Source organism: Elgaria multicarinata, chromosome 3 (assembly GCF_023053635.1).
Source record: "Elgaria multicarinata webbii isolate HBS135686 ecotype San Diego chromosome 3, rElgMul1.1.pri, whole genome shotgun sequence".
NCBI lineage: Eukaryota > Metazoa > Chordata > Lepidosauria > Squamata > Anguidae > Elgaria > Elgaria multicarinata.
Window position 1 is genome coordinate 160889269 of NC_086173.1, and position 20415 is coordinate 160909683.

The 20415-nt window shown below is 44.6% G+C and overlaps 2 protein-coding genes across 2 annotated transcripts; both read right to left on the bottom strand.

Moving 5' to 3' along the window:
- Positions 1-4405: 4405 nt before the first annotated feature.
- On the bottom strand, positions 4406-5281 carry LOC134395677 (zinc finger protein 572-like). Its single transcript, XM_063121838.1, has 2 exons — positions 4822-5281; positions 4406-4755 (listed from the first exon to the last, which is right to left on the bottom strand). The coding sequence occupies exons 1-2, from the start codon at positions 5279-5281 to the stop codon at positions 4406-4408; spliced, it is 810 nt and encodes a 269-aa protein (XP_062977908.1).
- A 13284-nt stretch (positions 5282-18565) lies between these two features.
- On the bottom strand, positions 18566-19441 carry LOC134395678 (zinc finger protein 135-like). The gene is made up of 2 exons (XM_063121839.1): positions 18946-19441; positions 18566-18861 (listed from the first exon to the last, which is right to left on the bottom strand). Exons 1-2 carry the CDS (start codon positions 19439-19441, stop codon positions 18566-18568), a joined length of 792 nt encoding a protein of 263 aa, XP_062977909.1.
- Positions 19442-20415: the final 974 nt, after the last annotated feature.

Sequence of the window (20415 nt, forward strand, 5' to 3'; positions counted from 1 at the left end):
CTCATGATAGGCATTGCTCCACCGGGTTACTCTCTTTGGGGGGCTGTGATAGCCCCCCAAGTACAGGAGAGAGTGGGGGCACGTCCACATGGCATGCCCTAGGGGAGCTCATCCCCTTGCACCACATCTTTTCAGTTGTTCCCCAAAGTTACGGTGGGTAGCAGTGCTCTCTTATTATTGGCTTAGTATATGATTTCAGGTTGTGTTTGTGCATTTGGTGGGGCTACTGTTTTAAAAAACACTGGGAAAAGTCCGTTCAGACTAAGAAAGAGAAGTTTCCCAGAATCCCAAGTTACCCGTTTTGCCTATGCCCTCCTCCAACTTTGGGATCATGTGATCATGACCAGGAGTTGACTCTGCCCCTCAGCCCTTCGAAAAAGGTATTTCCCGCCGATTTTTTTTAAAAATCTAGCGCGCGACCCGCACCTCACAGAGAGGTGGGAGTGGTCTCAAAATGACCCCCATCCACGACTCTCTGAGCACAAGAATTTTCAGAAGGATAGCTTCAAAAACAATGAAGTTATGCGCGATTCTTTAACGCAATGCAATCCTATGGGCGAAATGTTGGAGACTCTCAGGCCAACGTACTTGGCAGGGTTGTTGTCGGGGCGATAAAATGGAGAGGAGGAGAAATATGTATGCCGCCTTGGGTTCTTTGGAGGAGAAAAGGCAGGATACCAATTCAATAAAACAAAATATTTGTACACAAGGCAGGATATAAACGTAATAAATACTTACATCAAAGAACATCAAACAAAATCAAACAAAATCCCTAGCATGAAATGTCTAATCAGTAAGTTTGATTTTAGCAGTGTGGCCTAAAGGGAGATAATGGTTTCCCGATTGTTCTCAAAACGTACTACAACGGTCAGTTTTCTCTTAATTCTGATCTGCTCTATTTGAAATCGTCACAGACTGTCCTCTGGGATTTCATGTCCATTTAGCCTTATTTGTTCATTGCTATGACCATGAAAAAACGCCCAGTGCTGATAACAATTCATGTATCTGTTGCAGCACGTTCCTATGGCAGGTCAGGATCCTCTAACCCCTCTCTCCACTCCCCTCCCATACAGAATCTAGAAGCAAGTTTAAATCTTTAGGTTGGCACATCCTTGTTGTTTGCACTGTGAAAGATTTAACATGCCAATTCATTGGGAAGCCCCAGCAGAGACCCTGGATACATGTTCCTTTCTCTCTGGATCTCTCCAAGCGGCCATTTCCACAAAGCATGGTATTACTTAGGGCTGGCATCAAGCAGAGACATGTTCCAGCACGAGCCAAGGGCCCACCAAAACCAAGGGCCCACTGGCAAGGGTCCCCCTGGACGTGCTCCTCCTCTTCACCTTGGCAACCTTCTTGTTCACTGACCTCTTCAGAAGGAGGAGCAGGACACGCCCTGCCTGCCAACCAAGCAAGTGGTTGTAATGAAGAGAAAGAGGAGGATGAGGAAGAGCTGCTGGTGACACCGGCAAGAAGAACGTAGACTCACAGAGGGAGCTGGTTCTTCTGTAAAGCTCCTCAAAAACCTGGAGGCATCACTGGCTGTGGAACATCAACAAAACAGCCTCCAACCCACAGAAATGGGAATGCAGAGAGCAGCAACCTTCTTGTACTGCTTCCTTGGCCTGCAGGAGGGGGTTTATTTCTTCCCTTCTGCTTCTCACTGCAAGCAGAGCACCTGGCTCAGTTAAATGGGGCCAGCTGTGGGACATTGGTATGGGATTTGCAAGGGCTGTTGGGAACTGTAGTTCAGTGCAAGAAACACCCCAGAGTGGAGGACATCTTGTGATCTAAAACAACTGAGGATTTCATTTCCATTGCTTTGATTTCAATTCAGTTTCCTGCTCACGTTTCATTGATTTTTCTCTTATCCTTTAAGAAGATTTTGAACATCAATCTGGATCAGACGGAGGTCCGTGTAGCACAAGGGCCTTCTCCACGAACATGGAGGCTCTATTTGCCATCATTGGGGTGTAATGGCTAAAATAGTAAGAGGAAATGAGAAGATTCAGGTGCAAGTACTTAGTTGGCCGTGAAGCTCACTGGGTGGCTTTGGCTGAGTCACTGACTCTCAGCTCAACCCACCTCACAGGGTTGTTATGAGGATAAACTGGAGGAGGGCGATAGGATATGCTTCTTTGGTCTCCTTGGAAAAAGTATAGGGCGACCATTTGGCCCAGTGAAGTCTGGACACCTCCAGGGAAATTAGGCCAACTGGAGTTGGGGGCCCCTTTACCAGGATAATGGGGGTGCCCGGCCCGCGGTTGCACCGGTAAGCCTTTCCCCAGCAGGCTGGCCATCTTTCCCAACCCAGGACATCTCGTGAGACTTCTGGCCCAGCCGAGTTTTCGCATGATAGAGTGCATCAATAATCCCCCAGCTGCTGGTTGAACTGTGTAGAAGCAGTGGTAGCCAGTGTGCATGGACAAGATGGCGCAGAGGAAGGTGGATTGGAGCAGCGCCACGGATTGGAGCAGCATGGTGTGATGAACTGCGTGCAGCAGGCACCGTAACCGGATGGGCAGAGCAGCAGCAGGACCAGGCCAGCCAGCAGGATAGTACATGGCTGGCAGCGCGGCTGTCCTCTGCCTCTCCAACCCATCCTCAGCCATGGCGCACGTGGCTTGGGTCGTGCCCGGGGCTGCAGCAGAATTGAACTGACACCTCTGCTGCGTTTCCTGAGAGAGGGGAAAGAAATGAAGAGGGATCAGAGAGAAGGAAAGGGGAAGGGGAGAAGGAGGGACCAGAGAGAGAGAGAGGAAGGAAAGAGCAGCCAAGGAAGGAAGGAAAGACAGGGGAAGGTAAGAGACATAAAGAAAGGGCACACACAGAGAAGAGGAACCAGAGGGAGGAAGCGAGAGAAGAGCGAGCTAGAGGGATGGAAGGAAAGAAGGGAAAGAAAGAAGGGAAAGAAAGGAAGAAAAAGAAAGAAAAAAAGAAAGAAAGAAAGAAAGAAAGAAAGAAAGAAAGAAAGAAAGAAAGAAAGAAAGAGAGCTGCTTTGTTGTTGGGGTAGTTTTTCTACCCTGTGTGTGGGAAAGGAGGGAAGGAGCCTGCCCCAGCCACAGCTACTATGCTGGGGAAGGGGGGAGTATTTGTTACATTTCCCCACAGAGTTTGGGGTGTGTTTGTGCTGTTCAGTCCCACCGTGATCACCAAAGCCAAGCAAAATAATTATAATAATGGTGGTGATTGTTAGTATTTTTCTAAGGAGGTCAAGGAAGCAGAAATGCCCCCCCCCCATTTTTCTCCTTACAACAAACCTGTGAGGTGGGCTTGGAGATGGTGACTAGCCCATGCGTAGATTCTGTTCAGATGTAAAAGCCTTTCCCTACTGTCAATTTTTTCGTTTTCATCGAGGCAGCCAGAGAAATGAAGATTGCAGGACAAATGCAGCTCCTCTCCATCCTGCCCCAGTTGGATGTCCAGAGGAACTGCAGGCAGGAGAACTTGGATGCAGTCAGAAGAGTGGAAAGTGAACGCTTCAATGGAGCCTCTTTCTTGGGTCTTTCAATGTCTTCCAACAACTGGAAAGAGCCAAAAGGAGTGAGGGAATATTATTTTGCCTATTTCCCCTTCCATTCGCAGACAGGGCATTGCCAGTCTATGACATCACTCATTCCAAGTTGGAAAGGTGCAAAATGTCCCTTGGCTTCAATGTGTTGAAGATGCACTCCAACCGTTCTTACCCCAGAACGAAATCCCACCATGTTCTGTACAAAATGGCAGCCTGATCATCCAACCCGGGACCATTCTTGTTTACGGAGGCAAAACGGAATCAAGACAATGAAACATAGAAAACACACACAGGACTTTATTAGTATTCAAACACAACAAAAGTTACATGAGCCATCTAAAAAGCAGCGGCAGCGACTGTACCAGTTTTCCTTTTCAATAGCCTCTAAAACATTTCCCATCCCAATATCTTCTGCCTGTGGATTCAGGATTCCCCACATTAACCTTTTGAACCTTTATAACTTGGCCAAATAGTCAGAAAATCCCTCAATCCAACCTGAGCATTCCTTGGTTGGGCTCCTGCCTTGCAAATGCCCTCTTGTCCAAAAGGAAAAGAGAAGTTACTTGTCATTTCTCTGGCAGAGGGCGAAAGTTCTATTTCTCCAGTTTCTCCCAAAGGAAATATTCATAAAAATGTACAGTACAATTACGTTCTTAAAACCATCCGCATAAAACATATAATGAATAACATCAGAGAACCACATAGGATTCCAGGGGGCAATGGGGCTCCTGTTTCTACTGTCTGCAACCTCATGTCCATGAAGGCTCAATCCATCATCAAAACATGCCCTAACAATGAGATTTCTACAGCCAACCCAGTTTTTGGACATCATTCTAAAGTATTGCAAGGTCTGCTTGGCATGTGAACATTTCCTCACACACTGAACATTTCTAGGGAGTCTCCTGTGCATGAGTTCTTTGATGTCTTGCAAGCTGATTACTGTAACGGAATGTTTCACTGCACATAGAACATTTATAAGGTTTCTCCCCTGTGTGAAGTCTTTCATGCGTAATAAGGGTTGCCCTCTGAGAAAAGCTCTTTCCACATTCTTTACATGCATGGGGTTTCTCCCCTGTGTGAATTCTTTTGTGCGTAATAAGGGTTGCCCTCTGAGAAAAGCTTTTTCCACATTCTTTACATGCATGGGGTTTCTCCCCTGTGTGGATTCTTTCATGGCTGGAAAGGTCTGAGCTTGTTTTGAAGAATATTGCACATGTTGAGCATTGAAAGGGTTTCTCCCCTGTATGAATTCTTTCATGCGTAAGAAGGGATGAACTATGTGAAAAGCTATTTCCACATTCTTTACATGTATAAGGTTTCTCTCCCGTGTGAATTCGTTGGTGTTTAATAAGCTGTGAGTTATCGCTGAAGCCCTTTTCACATTCTGCACATTTATAGGGTTTCTCCCCTGTGTGAATTCTTTCATGCGTAATAAGGGTTGCCCTATGAGAAAAGCTCTTTCCACATACTTTACATGTATAGGGTTTCTCTCCTGTGTGAATTCTTTCATGCGTAATAAGGGTTGCCCTATGAGAAAAGCTCTTTCCACATTCTTTACATGTATAGGGTTTCTCTCCTGTGTGAATTCTTTCATGCCTAATAAGGGATGAACTATGTGAAAAGCTATTTCCACATTCTTTACATGTATAGGGTTTCTCCCCTGTGTGGATTCTTTCATGGCTGGAAAGGTCTGAGTTGGTTTTGAAGCATTTTGCACATGTTGAGCATTGAAAGGGTTTTTCTCCCGTGTGAATTTTTTCATGCATAATAAGGGATGAACTATATGAAAAGCTCTTTCCACATACTTTACATGTATAAGGTTTCTCTCCTGTGTGAATTCGTTGGTGTGTAATAAGATGTGAGTTATCAATGCAGCCCTTTCCACATTCTGCACATTCATACGGTTTCTCCCCTGTATGAACTCTTTTATGTCTGGTAAGGTTTGCGCTATGCCCATAGCTTTTTTCACACCAGGGGCATTTAAAGGGTTTCCACCTTCTATGGCACCTTTGATGTGCTTTGAGATCTTTTTTGTGGAAGCTGTTTCCACATTGTGTACACATATGCAGTTCCTCAGAATGAATTTGTTGATGGTGTCTTGTAAGTTGTGATCTCAGTGTGAAGCTCATTGTACACTCCAAACCAATATGACTTTCTCCCTCTGTGTCAAGCACTGGACCTTTTACAGTTGGTTGGCTCAGACAGTCTCTTTTCACAGACTCTGAGCTTTGACTGGGTTTCTCTGCCGTGTGGATTCTCAAGTGAGCATTCAGGTGCTTTCTGTGTCCCTTTCCTGTTTGTTCTTCTTGTTCAAGGTGGACCCCGCTCTGAGTTGAAATGGATTTGTCCTTCTCTTTTGTATATTTTCCCGCCTTCCTTCTGGATCTCTCCGGATTGCTCAAGACCTCTTTCAGCACTCCACCCTTCGCTCCTCCTTGTGATGTGCTAGGATGTTCTCTCTTATCCTCACTCTCCTGCACAGAATCTGTTGGAAAAAATAAGAGAAAACAATGAGAGTGGTGTAGTGCTGTAGTTCCGGTTCTGAATCCCAAGTCTAAAGTGGGCTGGTTCAGACCAAAGCAGTCTGGATCTGAATTGGATCTGTTCGGTCCAAAGCAGGTTGAATCAATGTGTATTGCTGAAGGCCAGAAAGCCTGTCTGGGTAACGTAAGGATTTGTTTGGGAATAGGAAGGAGGAGAGGAGGAGTTGGGAAGAGGGAACTGAGCCTCGGCAAGAGGGCAAATTGCCATCTTGGCCCTGTGGGGAAGAAGAAGGACCGAGGGGACAGGAGCAGGCAGAAGTAACATCGGGGCCTGCTCCTGCTGGACTCTTCCCCCCCCCCCGCACAGGGCAAACTGCCATCTTGGCCCTGTGGGGAAGAAGAAGGACCGAGGGGACAGGAGCAGGCAGAAGTAACATCGGGGCCTGCTGCTGCTGGACTTCCCCCCCCAAGGGCAAACTGCCATCTTGGCCCTGTGGGGAAGAAGAAGGACCGAGGGGACAGGAGCAGGCAGAAGTAACATCGGGGCCTGCTCCTGCTGGACTCTCTCTCCCTCTCTCTCTCTCTCTCTCTCTCCCTCTCTCTCTCTCTCTCTCTCCTCCCTCCCTCCCTCCCTCCCTCCTTGACTCCTTTTCCTAGTGTGTCATGTCTTTATTAGATTGTAAGCCTGAGGGCAGGGACTGTCTTTTTTGCTAAGTGTAAGCCGCTCCGAGAGCCTTTTTTGGCTGAGGAGCGGGGTATAAGTATGATAAATAAATAAATAAATAAATCTCTAGGGGCCGCTGTAGGGCTGAATGTTTAACCCAGCAGTCTCCAATCACAGTGGTGGAGGAGGGGTTGTCTATAACAGGACATTCTTCCTTTGTCTCCCAGTGTGAGCGAGAGTTGGCAGGAGGAGGAGAGTTCTATATTATTGGATTGTGCTAGTGCAGCTTGACTTGAATTTCCCAGCTGTTCTCAATTCCAATTTTTTTGGTCTTTTCTTTCTTTTAAACACTTCTTTAAGATTCCTTGCATTGTTTACTGTTTGTTCTTCACACGCCCTTTTTCCTGCCCTTCTGAATTAATATTCCTTCGCTTCCAATATTCATAGAATCATAGAATAGTGGAGTTGGAAGGGGCCTATAAGGCCATTGAGTCCAACCCCCTGCATAATGCAGGAATCCACCCTAAAGCATCCCTAACAGAGGGTCGTCCAGCTGCCTCTTGAATGCCTCTAGTGTGGGAGAGACCACAACTTCCCTAGGTAACTGGTTCCATTGTCATACTGCTTTTGTTTATCTATATTCTAATTTTTTTAAAAAAAGCTTTTCTCTTTTGTTAGGCTTCAGATAAATAGTTAGTGTTAAGGTTACGTTCCCATCCTATAGTTGTTTAGGTAATTAGTTTTTTTTTCCGTATCTGCTTTCTTTTGGTCTTTTGCGTGTCTGTGTGTATGCTCTTTGTGGTTTAACCCCTATTCTACCACTCCACCATCTTATGTGCTTCCTCCTCTGCCAGTAGGACTGTACACGCCTTGAATATGCCCAGCTTGGTGCTGGCTGAGTGGTGCTACTGGTGGCTATGACTCAGCTCCCTGTAAGATGTCGCTTGTTGTTTATTTTTTATGGAAATGCTGGGAACTTTTGTTAGCATTAGTGTCTCCATTTTTAAAAGGAAACTGTGAAGCAGCCATTAAGCAGCAAACGAAGTATCACGTACGTGAGAATATCTCCTTGAGTGCATCCTTGCATCTGTCTTATCTAACATAAACAAGAGCTTCGTCTCCAGCTTGCTGTGGGGCAAAGGGATTGTTTGAAGAGATTAGCTATGCCCCAGTGTGACGTTCTGATTGGTTTATACTGCAACAGGGCCCTGCCCCTTGCAGGCTTGAAATGCTGTGCTGAATTCCCTATTCTCTGTCTGACTGCTCGCCTTTCAAGACACTCAGATCTTGATTATAATCAATAAAGCACTTTTGAACCCTCTGTCACTGGAAGTGTGGAGTCGTGCTTAGGGGCTGTTTGGATTTCGTCCCTGGGTGAAGAACATTGATCGAACAAATTGGCGCCATGACCAGATGATAACCCAGCGTCGGGATCTGTGCCTGCCGGTGAAATGATGATTGAGAGGGAGCGATCGCTGGGAGATTTCTTCCGCCTCTCAGTTGATGCAGTGCACTGTGCAGACACGGAGACCGATTTGACGGGACCATTCGAGCCAAGGTTACAAAATTGACTCCACCCGACTGACGGAAGGGAACAGGCAACAACAAATTGCAGTCAGACGTGACAAAGAAAAGGGCGGAGACGGGGGACGGCTATTTGGTGAGTGAAACCCCTGTCCCAGGGATCCTGATGGGGAAAGGAGGGAGTAGGGTTCACAGTCGACCTCAGAAATGGGAAGCTTATAGTCTGTATTGGGAAAGACTCCCCGAGCCCATTGGTTAGGTTGTTGTCTTTGGGAAAGCTTTCATTGAAATTGAAAAAGAATTTTTGGAACTGTGTAAACTGAGTTAAAAATGTTTTGTGAGAATGAACGGACGTCTTTTGTGTGTGTGTGTTAGATTGCCCCCTTGTGGATCTTTTGATCCAAAGTTAATTTCAGCTGTGTCATTGGAATCAATTTACAAACGTAGAAATGTAGTTAAGAAATGTACCTCTCAAAGGATTGCCGGCTCCTTGAGTGTTGGAATGTAAATTACAGAAAAGTTGATGTTTGTACAAAAGTGAAAGAAAAGAATTGTCAGTTTGTGTTTTCCACCCGGCCCAAGTGAAAGAAATTTGATGCTTTTGTTTCCCCTCCTGCGGCTAATTTCCCCTTGGTGTTACATCCCCCTTCGCCTCCTCCTTCCCGTTGTTTGCTGCTTCTCCTGCGTGCTGTGGCTCGAGATGAGGGAGTAACCCTTTCAGTCTCAGTGGAGAAAGAATGTTTGGTTTTTAGATGCCGGAAGACCCCTCAAAGCTTACTAGCTTTGGACAATTTCAAAATCTTGATGTCTCTCACCCTCTGCTGACGAAAATTGGAAATACTGAATTGATGTATTTGTGTGTGTGTTTTGAATATTATGTTCTGAAAATTGCCCAGTGGCTCTTTTGGGCAGAGATATTCTTATTGCAGGCCCAAATTTCCTTTGGCCTAATAGAACACTTGAAGTGCTTTTGCCCAAACAGGGCCAGACTGAGCCCTAAATGCAATCACAATTGAAGCCTGGAAGTACCCCTGTGTCCTTGCATCAGTATCCTTTGAAATTAGAAGCCAGCAGAAGAATACAGCTATTTATTGCTTTTTAAAAATGGACTCGTGAAATGATTAAAGCAATTTAAAGAACTCAAGCTTGTACACCAGCACTGGTGTGATGCGCCAAAAAGTCAAGTCCCACCTGGAGACCAGTGGAGTACAGTAGAGAAAGCCGACACCTGAACCCCGCCCGCCAGTCCAGATATGAGATCAGCCTCCTCATGGATCCAAGGCTCGCCTCATTGAACCCTGCCACATTGATACCTGAATTACAAAGAAAAAAGTCATTCCAGAGCATGAATGCCTTGAAGTCTTGCAATTTGGCACCAAACCTCGGCCAGACCTATATGATGACCTCGAGTTGTTTACCGATGGATCGAGCTACAATTGTACAACAAGCAGCTGAACTCATAGCATGCACAGAAGCCCTGAAACTTGCTTCAGGCAAAAGACTATATTTACTGAATCAAAATATCACATGGATAGATTTGGAAAGAAGGAAGATTTGTGACTGCCAGTGAGCAGCCAGTGGCCCATGGAGAATTAACAGTTGATCTGTTAGAAGCCCTGATGTTGCCGAAAGAATTGGCTAATTTGTCTACAAACAAGCTGCCATGATTGGAGCTAGCCGAATTTCTCAGCATTTGAATCCACCTTATGAAATTGAAATTAGCACAAGAACTCAAAGCTTTCAAGAACCCAGAAAGATGATTTGTTACCCCTGATGTGCCAAGAATCATCATGACCACCCTGCTTAATGACCTCCCAAGATGGACATTCACCAGCCTCTTCAATGGTTGAAAGACTTTAGAGAACCATGATCAGCCAAGGAATATAGATAGATGCTCAGTGAATTGTTTCTACTTGCCTCATTTGTCAAAAAGTAAATGCATCAAAGAAAAGCCCCTGCAGCCATGGGAGAGAAGACATGGACTTGTTATCCTTTTTAAAGAATCCAGATTGACTTTGCTGAAATGTAAAAGCTTTTTAAATACCTACTTGTTTTTTGTTGACTAACTGACTGGTTGAGTAGAAGGTTTTTCCCTGCCTGAAACCATAGAATCAGATCTATTATCTAGAAAGCTATTTTTCTTCTTAGGTAGTGCAGAACATGGCAAAAGCCCTATAAATAGACTGGCACCTCCATAACCTATGGAGACTCCAGTCTGGTAGACAGGTAGAGTGAATAGGACCCTGAAAAAAGAAACCCTAGCAAAAATTCAATTAGAAATTTCCTTGAAACGGGTGGATGTATTTCCAATTGCATTGTCAAAAGTCAGAAAAAGTCTTAAATTGTTTCCTTTTGAACTAATGTTTGGCTTTTCCCCTCAGGTTTTAGTGGGGGAATAAGAAAAAATTAAATGAGAATTGGGGAATGATTTATTCCAAGAATATGTAATTGCCCTGCAGTTTTCTTTTTCAGCTCCATCGTTACGCTGCACCTTTCCAGAGACTTGAAGGACACTATCCACCTGTTCCAGCCTGATGATAAAGTCCTGCTTAAAAGTAGAATCCTAGAAATGAGAAGGTCCTAACTGCCTTGTATTTGTAAGTCATTCTGCTGTGAAGTTATTAGAGACAGATAAATGGACACATTGTTCTAGAAAAAAGCCCATCAGCCTCTGCCTCCCCCTGGCCCCGCATGCCAGGAGGATGCAGGCAAAGCAACAGCCCTCTGCCTTCTGGTGCACCGGAAGCCGGCAGAAGCACAGGCGAACAAACCAGCACAGAGCAACCCAAGTACTCAGCCCAACATTTAGGGGGCACTAAAGTTAAATTTGATAAGCAAAACTAATGAACTTACATTTGTGTGAAGATTGTGTAGCTGTAATTTTGATAATTCTTATCCTGTTCATAAGTTTCTTACTTTGGTAGTTCCAAGTGATTATTTGATTGCCATGGCAAATGTCTTTAAGAAAGGATTTTGTCTATATTTGTGCCTTTCACCACTCATAAGTAACTTAACTTCATTCCACAATTGCCAAACGTTCTTTGCAAACCCTTATCTTCCTGCCCTGCAAAAGCTTGTGATAACCACACAAGCCAAAAACTGTTAGATTTGTGAACAAATAGAGAAGAAAGATGTAAGTAATAAATTACTTCCAGTCCCTGTGCCCCTAACCAATTAGACCTCAAAAGTAAACACAGAATGGGCAGCTGACTGAGTTTTAAAAATGAATTACACACAGGACTACCAGAAGCTTGTGGGTGCGAGATCCACGCTCCAAAGGACTCGTAGCCTACCAAGTAATACTTAATGAAATCAAACACTCAATATGCATAGAATCAGAGAATACAACTGGCCAAAATGTAGGATAGTTAAAGGTTCAGAATTGTGCACACATATTATGCTTTGATTCTACCCAAGGACTTTTAGAGCCCTACGTTACAGATGAAAAGAAAGTTAACAAAGAAAAATCTACATGCAGTAGCACATATAGTTTTAGTGACATGCCCTCCTATAGTCTTAACCACTCTATGGTTTAAATTTCACAGATGTCATTTAGAAAAATGAATCAATGGCCTTATTAAACAACTCTGTGTTCTTTTTCAGCGAAAGTAGAGCCACTTTCAGAAGTTTTTCATAAAACAAGACAGCCACTCAGTGATGATCTATTTAGATGGCTCACTAGCTATCCCAATATAGGATAGTTAAAAGAGGGATTTCTTGCATTTTGTCTATTGTAATGATTTTACTTTGCATTATGAAGCCTTAGCCACAGATGACCTAGAAGAAGCTAGCAAGCTTAAGTTTTAAATTGCTTTAAAGGGGGGAAATATTAGCATAAGTGTCTCCATTTTTAAAAGGAAACTGTGAAGCAGCCATTAAGCAGCAAACGAAGTATCAGGTACGCGAGAATATCTCCTTGCGTGCATCCTTGCATCTGTCTTATCTAACATAAACAAGAGCTTTGGCTCCAGCTTGCTGTGGGGCAAAGGGATTGTTTAAAGAGATTAGCTATGCCCCAGTGTGACGTTCTGATTGGTTTATGCTGCAACAGGGCCCTGCCCCTTGCAGGCTTGAAATGCTGTGCTGAATTCCCTATTCTCTGTCTGACTGCTCACCTTTCAAGAGACTCAGATCTTGATTATAATCAATAAAGCACTTTTGAACCCTCTGTCGCTGGAAGTATGGAGTCGTGCTTAGGGGCTGTTTGGATTTCGTCCCTGGGTGAAGAACATTGATCTAACACTTTGTCCCCATGGCAAAACACTGTGGCCTTGTTCAGAAGACACCTTAAACCACGGCTGTAACTACATTGACTAAGGGAAAAAGCCTTATTCACCATGGTTAAAGCAGTGGTTGTTCTTCTGAACAGGTCCAGTTGCTTGCTTTTACCTGTGGCAACAGCCTGTGGCACGTTTGATGATGTGTACATCCATTGACCCTAAGAAGAATATGCTCAGATTAGTCTATATGCATTTAAAAGAACAGTAAATAAATCTTACCCGTTCTTTTACAAATGGGGGGGAAAGGCTGCAAAAGAGCAGGGGGCTGGCACAACACCTCTATAAGGAAGGGCTTCACTGTTTGGCTATTTAATTTAGAAGAAATGCTAATAAGGGAGAATTTTATATAATGATATGGAATGGAAAAAATGGAGCAGTGCAATAAATAAGCACAACTTCCCTCCCTTGTAATGAGCTTTTGCAGCCAAAGAGAGCTTTCTCTTTTTTCTTCCTTTAATGAGATGAGCCTCAAATAATCCCCTGAAGGTAAACTACGGCAGTTTTAGGACAGAGAAAAGGAAAGTACTAGTTGGGGTGGGTGTGTTTTGCAATTCAAAGTACTGGAGATCAGTGCAAGTGATCTCCTAATCATCACATGAAACACCTTCTAATAAGGATCTCTAATCCCCTGTGTGGCTTGACAGGTTTCTTTTTACCTTTTGGTTTAGATTTTGAGGAAAGGAAACTTTCGGCATACATAACACAAAAGGCACTGGAACAAACTGTCTGAAATTGGGCAAATTTAGTCACAGTCATAAGGACTGCTAGGTCACCAGATTCCATGCACTTCTGTTGAAGCAAAAAAGAATAGCTCTTTGGGGTTCTTCTCTTGTCTCTTCTGAGCCCTCCTCTGACCTTGGGCCTGTGGACTTTTGGTGGTGCTCCATGGGTCATTTCATAAGAAACAGCCCTATGTTATAGTTAGTAGAAGATCAGTCACTTAGATCTCTGTACTCAACTACAGCCTAGAGAAAAAAGTGATGGAAATTGGAACGTTCAGGAATAAGAATGTTCCCTACCTGGAAGCAAAAACACACATGCAAAACCCCCCAAAACATTTGCACCTGTAAATTGCGATCCTTATTATCAGTATGATCATATCATTATTCCATTCATTTTTGTCCTTTTTTTCTCTTTCAAGGGACTCAGAGCAGCTTTACAGTCCTGGTCCTCTCCATTTTATTTTTCCCCACCATCACTGTTGCTTCGTTAACACATATTTTCATATTCTATCAAATGCCAGCAATGCCCTGCTATAAATGTAGACATAGACACAAAGATTGCATCAGAATTGGTAACATTTAGAAACCAGTGGGAGATGTGGGTTCTAGTCCCTGCTCAGCCAAGGAAGCTCACTGGGTGACTTTGGGCCTGTAGGAGACTCTCAGTCCAAAGTACTTGGCAAGGTTGTTGTCGGGGTGATAAGATGGAGAGGAGGAGGATTCTGTATGCTGCCTTGGGTTCCTTGGAGGAAAAAGGCAGGAGACAAATTCAATAAAAGAAAGTATTTCTACATGAGACAGGATATAAACTTAATAAATACTTACATCAAAGAACATCAAACAAAAGCCCTAGCATGAAATGACTAATTAGTAAGTTTGATTTTAGCAGTGTGGCCTAAAGAGAGATCATGGTTTCCCGATTGTTCTCAAAACGTACTACAATGGTCAGTTTTCTCTTAATTCTGATATGCTCTATTTGAAATCGTCACAGACCGTCCTCTGGGATTTCATGTCCATTTAGCCTTATTTGTTCATTGCTAATATGACCATGAAAAAACGCCCAGTGCTGATAACAGTTCATGTATCTGTTGCAGCACATTCATATCGCAGGTCAGGATCCTCTAATCCCTCTCTCCACTCCCCTCCCATACAGAATCTAGAAGCAAGTTTAAATCTTTAGGTTGGCACATCCTTGTTCTTTGCACTCTGAAAGGTTTAACACGCCAATTCATTGGGAAGCCCCAGCAGAGACCCTGGATGCTTGTTCCTTTCTCTCTGGATTTCTCCAAGGAGCCATTTCCACAAAGCATGACCTTAGTCAGGGCTGGCATCAAGCAGAGACATGTTCCAGCATGAGCCAAGGGCCCACCAAAACCAAGGGCCCACTGGCAAGGGTCCCCCTGGACGTGCTCCTCCTCTTCACCTTGGAAACCTTCTTGTTCACTGACCTCTTCAGAAGGAGGAGCAGGAGACGCCCTGCCTGCCAACCAAGCAAGTGGTTGTAATGAAGAGAAAGAGGAGGATGAGGAAGAGCTGCTGGTGACACCGGCAAGAAGAACGTAGACTCACAGAGGGAGCTGGTTCTTCTGTAAAGCTCCTCAAAAACCTGGAGGCATCACTGGCTGTGGAACATCAACAAAACAGCCTCCAACCCACAGAAATGGGAATGCAGAGAGCAGCAACCTTCTTGTACTGCTTCCTTGGCCTGCAGGAGGGGGTTTATTTCTTCCCTTCTGCTTCTCACTGCAAGCTGAGCACCTGGCTCAGTTAAATGGGGCCAGCTGTGGGACATTGGTGTGGGCTTTGCAAGGGCTGTTGGGAACTGTAGTTCAGTGCAAGAAACCCCCCAGAGTGGAGGACATCTTGTGATCTAAAACAACTGAGGATTTCATTTCCATTGCTTTGATTTCTATTCAGTTTCTTGCTCATGATTTATTGATTTTTCTCTTATCCTTTAAGAAGATTTTGAACATCAATCTGGATCAGACCGAGGTCCATGTAGCACAAGGGCTTTCTCCGTGAACATGGAGGCTCTATTTGCCATCGTTGTGGTGTAACGGCTAAAAGAGTAGGTGAAAGTGAGAAGATTCAGGTGCAAGTACTTAGTTGGCTGTGAAGCTCACTGGGTGGCTTTGGCCGAGTCACTGACTCCCAGCCTGACCCACCTCACAGGGTTGTCATGAGGACAAACTGGAGGAGGGCAATCCTATATGCTTCCTTGGGCTCCTTGGAAAAAGGATAGGGTGACCATTTGACCGGGGAAGTCTGGACACTTCTGGGGAAATTAGGCCAACTGGAGTTGAGGGGCCCTTTACCTGGATAATGGGGGTGCCTGGCCCGTGGTTGCACCATTAGGCCTTTTCCCCAGCAGGCTGGCCATCTTTCCCTCCCCAGGACATCTCAAGAGACTTCCGGCCCAGCCGAGATATCACATGATAGAATGCAGCAATAATCCCCCGGCTGCTGGCTGAACTGTGTAGAAGCAGTGGCAACCAGTGTGTGTGGGCAAGGTGGCGCAGAGGGAGGTGGATTGGAGCAGCGCGACGGATCGGATCAGCACAGTCCGAAGAACTTCGTGCAGCAGGAGGCACCGTAACTGGATGGGCAAGGCGGCAGCAAGACCAGGCCAGCCAGTGGGAAGGTACATGGCTGTCAGCACGGCCGTCCTCCGCCTCCCCACCCCATCCTCAGCCATGTGGCGCATGTGGCTTGGGTCTTGCCCGGGGCTGCAGTGGAATCGGACTGACTCCCTTGTCGCCTTTCCTGAGAGGGGGGGAAGAAATGAAGAGGGATCAGAGAGAAAGAAAGAAAGGGGAGGGGGAGAAGGAGGGACCAGAGAGGGAGGAAAGGAAAAAGAAAGAGCAGCCAGAAGGAGAGCGGTGGAGGAGAGAGAGAGAGAGAGAGAGGAAGGAAAGAGCAGACAAGGGAGGAGGGAAAAACAGGGGAAGATAAGAGACATAAAGAAAGGGTACACACAGAGAAGAGGAACCAGAGGGAGAAAGAAAGAGAAGAGGGAGGTAGAGAGATGGAAGGAGAGAAGGAAGGGAAAGAAAGAAAGAAAGAAAGAAAGAAAGAAAGAAAGAAAGAAAGAAAGAGAGCTGCTTTGATGTTGGGGTTGTTTTTCTACCCTGTGTGGGGGAAAGGAGGGAAGGAGCCTGCCCCGGCCACAGCTCCTATGCTGAGGAAGGGGCGAGTATTTGTTACATAGCCCCACGGAGATGGGTCTGTGTCTTTGTGGTGTTCAGTCGCACCGTGATCACCAAAGCCACCATAATGGTGGTGATTGTTAGTATTTTTCTAAGGAGGTCAAGGAAGCACAAATGCCCCCCCCCATTTTTGTCCTTACAACAACCCTGTGAGGTAGGCCGGGAGATGGTGACTAGCCCAAGGCTACCCCTTGAGCCTAATGACAACATAATGTTGATCATGGGTGTGATAATGGATGTTGATGCTGTTAATGGATCATGGTGATAATGAGGATGAGGATGGTGTAGAATTAGACATGTGATCAAGGCCACGCCCCCTTGGGGGCCATACATGTCAATTTATTTATTTATTTATTACATTTTTATACCGCCCAATAGCCGAAGCTCTCTGGGCGGTTCACAAAAATTAAAACCATCATAAAACAACCAACAAGTTAAAAACACAAATACAAAATACAATGTCAAGTCCGACGCACCATGGGGGTAGGCAAGTTGGGGTGGCCACGCCTCCTTACAGGCCGTCACATTGTCCTCCTTTTTGGTTTCCAAAATACGTTCAGCCTGAAAAAGACCTAACTTGGAACAAACTTGGATAGAATCAGGGCTCACTGTTGGCAGTCTGGCTGTATGCATTTAACCTGGTTATTATATTTACCTTACACCACTTATACTTTTGAAGAATGAGTATTTGTGTAGATTCTGTTCAGATGTAAAAGCTGTTCTCTACTAAAAAATACTTGTCAAATTTTTCATTTTTTTTGTTCAATCCTTTATAGTTCTTTTCTTGTTTAGATACCTTCATCTAAGAGCAAACCCACCACCCCAACGGTGTAACAATGATAGCAAAAGTCCAGAGTTTTCCACCCTAAAACTAAAAATTCGTTTTCATCGAGGCAGCCAGAGAAATGAAGACTGCAGGATAAATGCAGCTCCTCTCCATCCTGCCCCAGTTGGAGGTCCGGAGGAACTGCAGGCAGGAGAACTTGGATGCAGTCAGAAGTGTGGAAAGTGAACGCTTCAATGGAGCCTCTTTCTTGGGTCTTCCAATGTCTTCCAACAAACGGAAAGAGCCAAAAGGAGTTAGGGAATATTATTTTGCCTATTTCCTCTTCCATGTGCAGACAGGGCATTGCCAGTCTATGACATCACACATTCCAAGTTGGACAGGTGCAAAATGACCCTTGGCTTCAATGTGTTGAAGATGCACTCCAACCGTTCTTACCCCAGAACGAAATCCCACCATGTTCCCTCTGCTTAAGGGGCTTGGAACTCTGTACAAAATGGCAGCCTGATCATCCAACCCGGGACCATTCTTGTTTATGGAGGCAAAATGGAATGAAGACTATGAAACAGAGAAAAGACACACAGAACTTTATTAGTATTCAAACACAATAAAAGCAACATGAGCCATCTAAAAAGCAGCCACAGCGACTGTACCAGTTTCCCATTTCAACAGCTTCTAAAACGTTTCCCATCTCAATATCTTCTGTCTGTGGATTCAGGATTCCCCACATTAACCTTTTGAACCTTGATAAGTTGGCCAAATAGTCAGAAAAGACCTCAATCCAACCTGAGCGTTCCTTGGTTGGGCTCCTGCCTTGGAAATGCCCTCTTGCCCTCTTGCCCAAAAAGAAAAGAGAAGTTACTTGTTATTTCTCTGACAGAGGGGGGAAGTTCTATTTCTCCAGTTTCTTCCAAAGAAATATTCATAAAAATGTACAGTACAATTACGTTCTTATAACCATCCGCATAAAACATATAATGAGTGACATCATCGAACCACAAAGAGAACATTGCTACACTAAGTAATTAAAACCATCCCACTAAAACATCTAATAGAGCCACAGAATGTGAGGCAGAGAATTCCACATATCGCATCCACTAAAATGAGAAATAATATAAGGGCAGACATAGAATCATACTGGGGAGAGGTGAATTCATCTGTGTCCGGGTGCCCATCTGGCAAAGCAGGTGCTTGACACAGGATTCCAGGGGGCAATGGGGCTCCTGTTTCTACTGTCTGCAATCTCATGTCCATGAAGGTTCAATCCATCATCAAAACATGCCCTACAGTGAGGAGATTTCTACAGCCAACCCAGTTTATGGACATCTTTCTAAAGTATTGCAAGGTTTGCTTGGCATGTGAACATTTCCTCACACACTGAACGTTTCTAGGGAGTCTCCCGTGCATGAGTTCTTTGATGTCTCGCAAGCTGATTACTGTAACGGAATGTTTCACTGCATATAGAACATTTATAAGGTTTCTCCCCTGTGTGAAGTCTTTCATGCGTAATAAGGGTTGCCCTCTGAGAAAAGCTCTTTCCACATTCTTTACATGCATGGGGTTTCTCACCTGTATGAATTCTTTCATGTGTAATAAGGGTATCCCTCTGAGAAAAGCTTTTTCCACATTCTTTACATGTATAGGGTTTCTCTCCTGTGTGAATTCGTTGGTGTTTAATAAGATGTGAGTTACTGCTGAAGCCCTTTTCACATTCTGCACATTTATAGGGTTTCTCCTGTGTGTGAATTCCTTCATGCATAATAAGGGATGTCCTATGAGTAAAGCTCCTTCCACATTCTTTACATGTATAGGGTTTCTCCCCTGTGTGGATTCTTTTATGGCTGTTAAGGTCTGAGCTTGTTTTGAAGAATTTTGCACATGTTGAGCATTGAAAGGGTTTCTCTCCTGTATGAATTCTTTCATGCGTAATAAGGGATGAACTATGCGAAAAGCTCCTTCCACATTCTTTACATGTATAGGGTTTCTCCCCTGTGTGGATTCTTTTATGGCTGTTAAGCTCTGAGCTTGTTTTGAAGAATTTTGCACATGTTGAGCATTGAAAGGGTTTCTCTCCTGTATGAATTCTTTCATGCGTAATAAGGTTTACCCTCTGAGTAAAGCTCCTTCCACATTCTTTACATGTATAGGGTTTCTCTCCTGTGTGGATTCTTTCATGGATGGAAAGGTCTGAGTTCGTTTTGAACCATTTTGCACATGTTGAGCATTGAAAGGGTTTTTCTCCCGTGTGAATTCTTTCATGCATAATAAGGGATGAACTATATGAAAAGCTCTTTCCACATACTTTACATGCATAGGGTTTCTCTCCTCTGTGAATTCGTTGGTGTGTAATAAGATGTGAGTTATCAATGCAGCCCTTTCCACATTCTGCACATTCATAGGGTTTCTCCCCTGTATGAACTCTTTTATGTCTGGAAAGGCTTGTGCTATGCCCATAGCTTTTTTCACACCAGGAGCATTTAAAGGGTTTCCACCTTCTATGGCACCTTTGATGTGCTTTGAGATCTTTTTTGTGGAAGCTGTTTCCACATTGTGTACACATATACAGTTCCTGCGCAGAATGAATTTGTTGATGGTGTGTTGTAAGTTGAGAGCTCCGTGTGAAGCTCATTGTACACTCCAAACCAGTATGACTTTTCCCCTCATTGTCAAGCACTGGACCTTTTTCAGTTGGTTTGCTCAGACAGTCTCTTTTCCCAGACTCTGAGCTTTGACTGGGTTTCTCTGCTGTGAGGATTCTCAAATGAGCATCCAGGTGCTTTCTGTGTCCATTTCCTGTTTGTTCTTCTTGTTCAAGGTGGACCCCGCTCTGAGTTGAAATGGATTTGTCCTTCTCTTTTGTATAGTTTCCGCTGTTCCTTCTGGATCTATCCTGATCGCTCAAGTCCTCTTCCAACAGTCCACCCTTCGTTCCTCCTTGTGATGTGCTAGGATGTTCTCTCTTATCCTCACTCTCCTGCACAGCATCTGATGGAAACATAAGAGAAAACAATGAGAGTGGTGTAGTGCTGTAGTTCCGGTTCTGAATCCCAAGTCTAAAGTGGGCTGGTTTAGACCAAAGCAGTCTGGATCTGACTCGGATCCATCTCGGTCCAAAGCAGGTTGAATCAATGTGTATTGCTGAAGGCCAGACAGCCTGTCTGGGTAATGTAAGGATTTGTTTGAGAATAGGAAGGAGGAGAGGAGGAATTGGAAAGAGGGAACTGAGCCTTGGCAAGA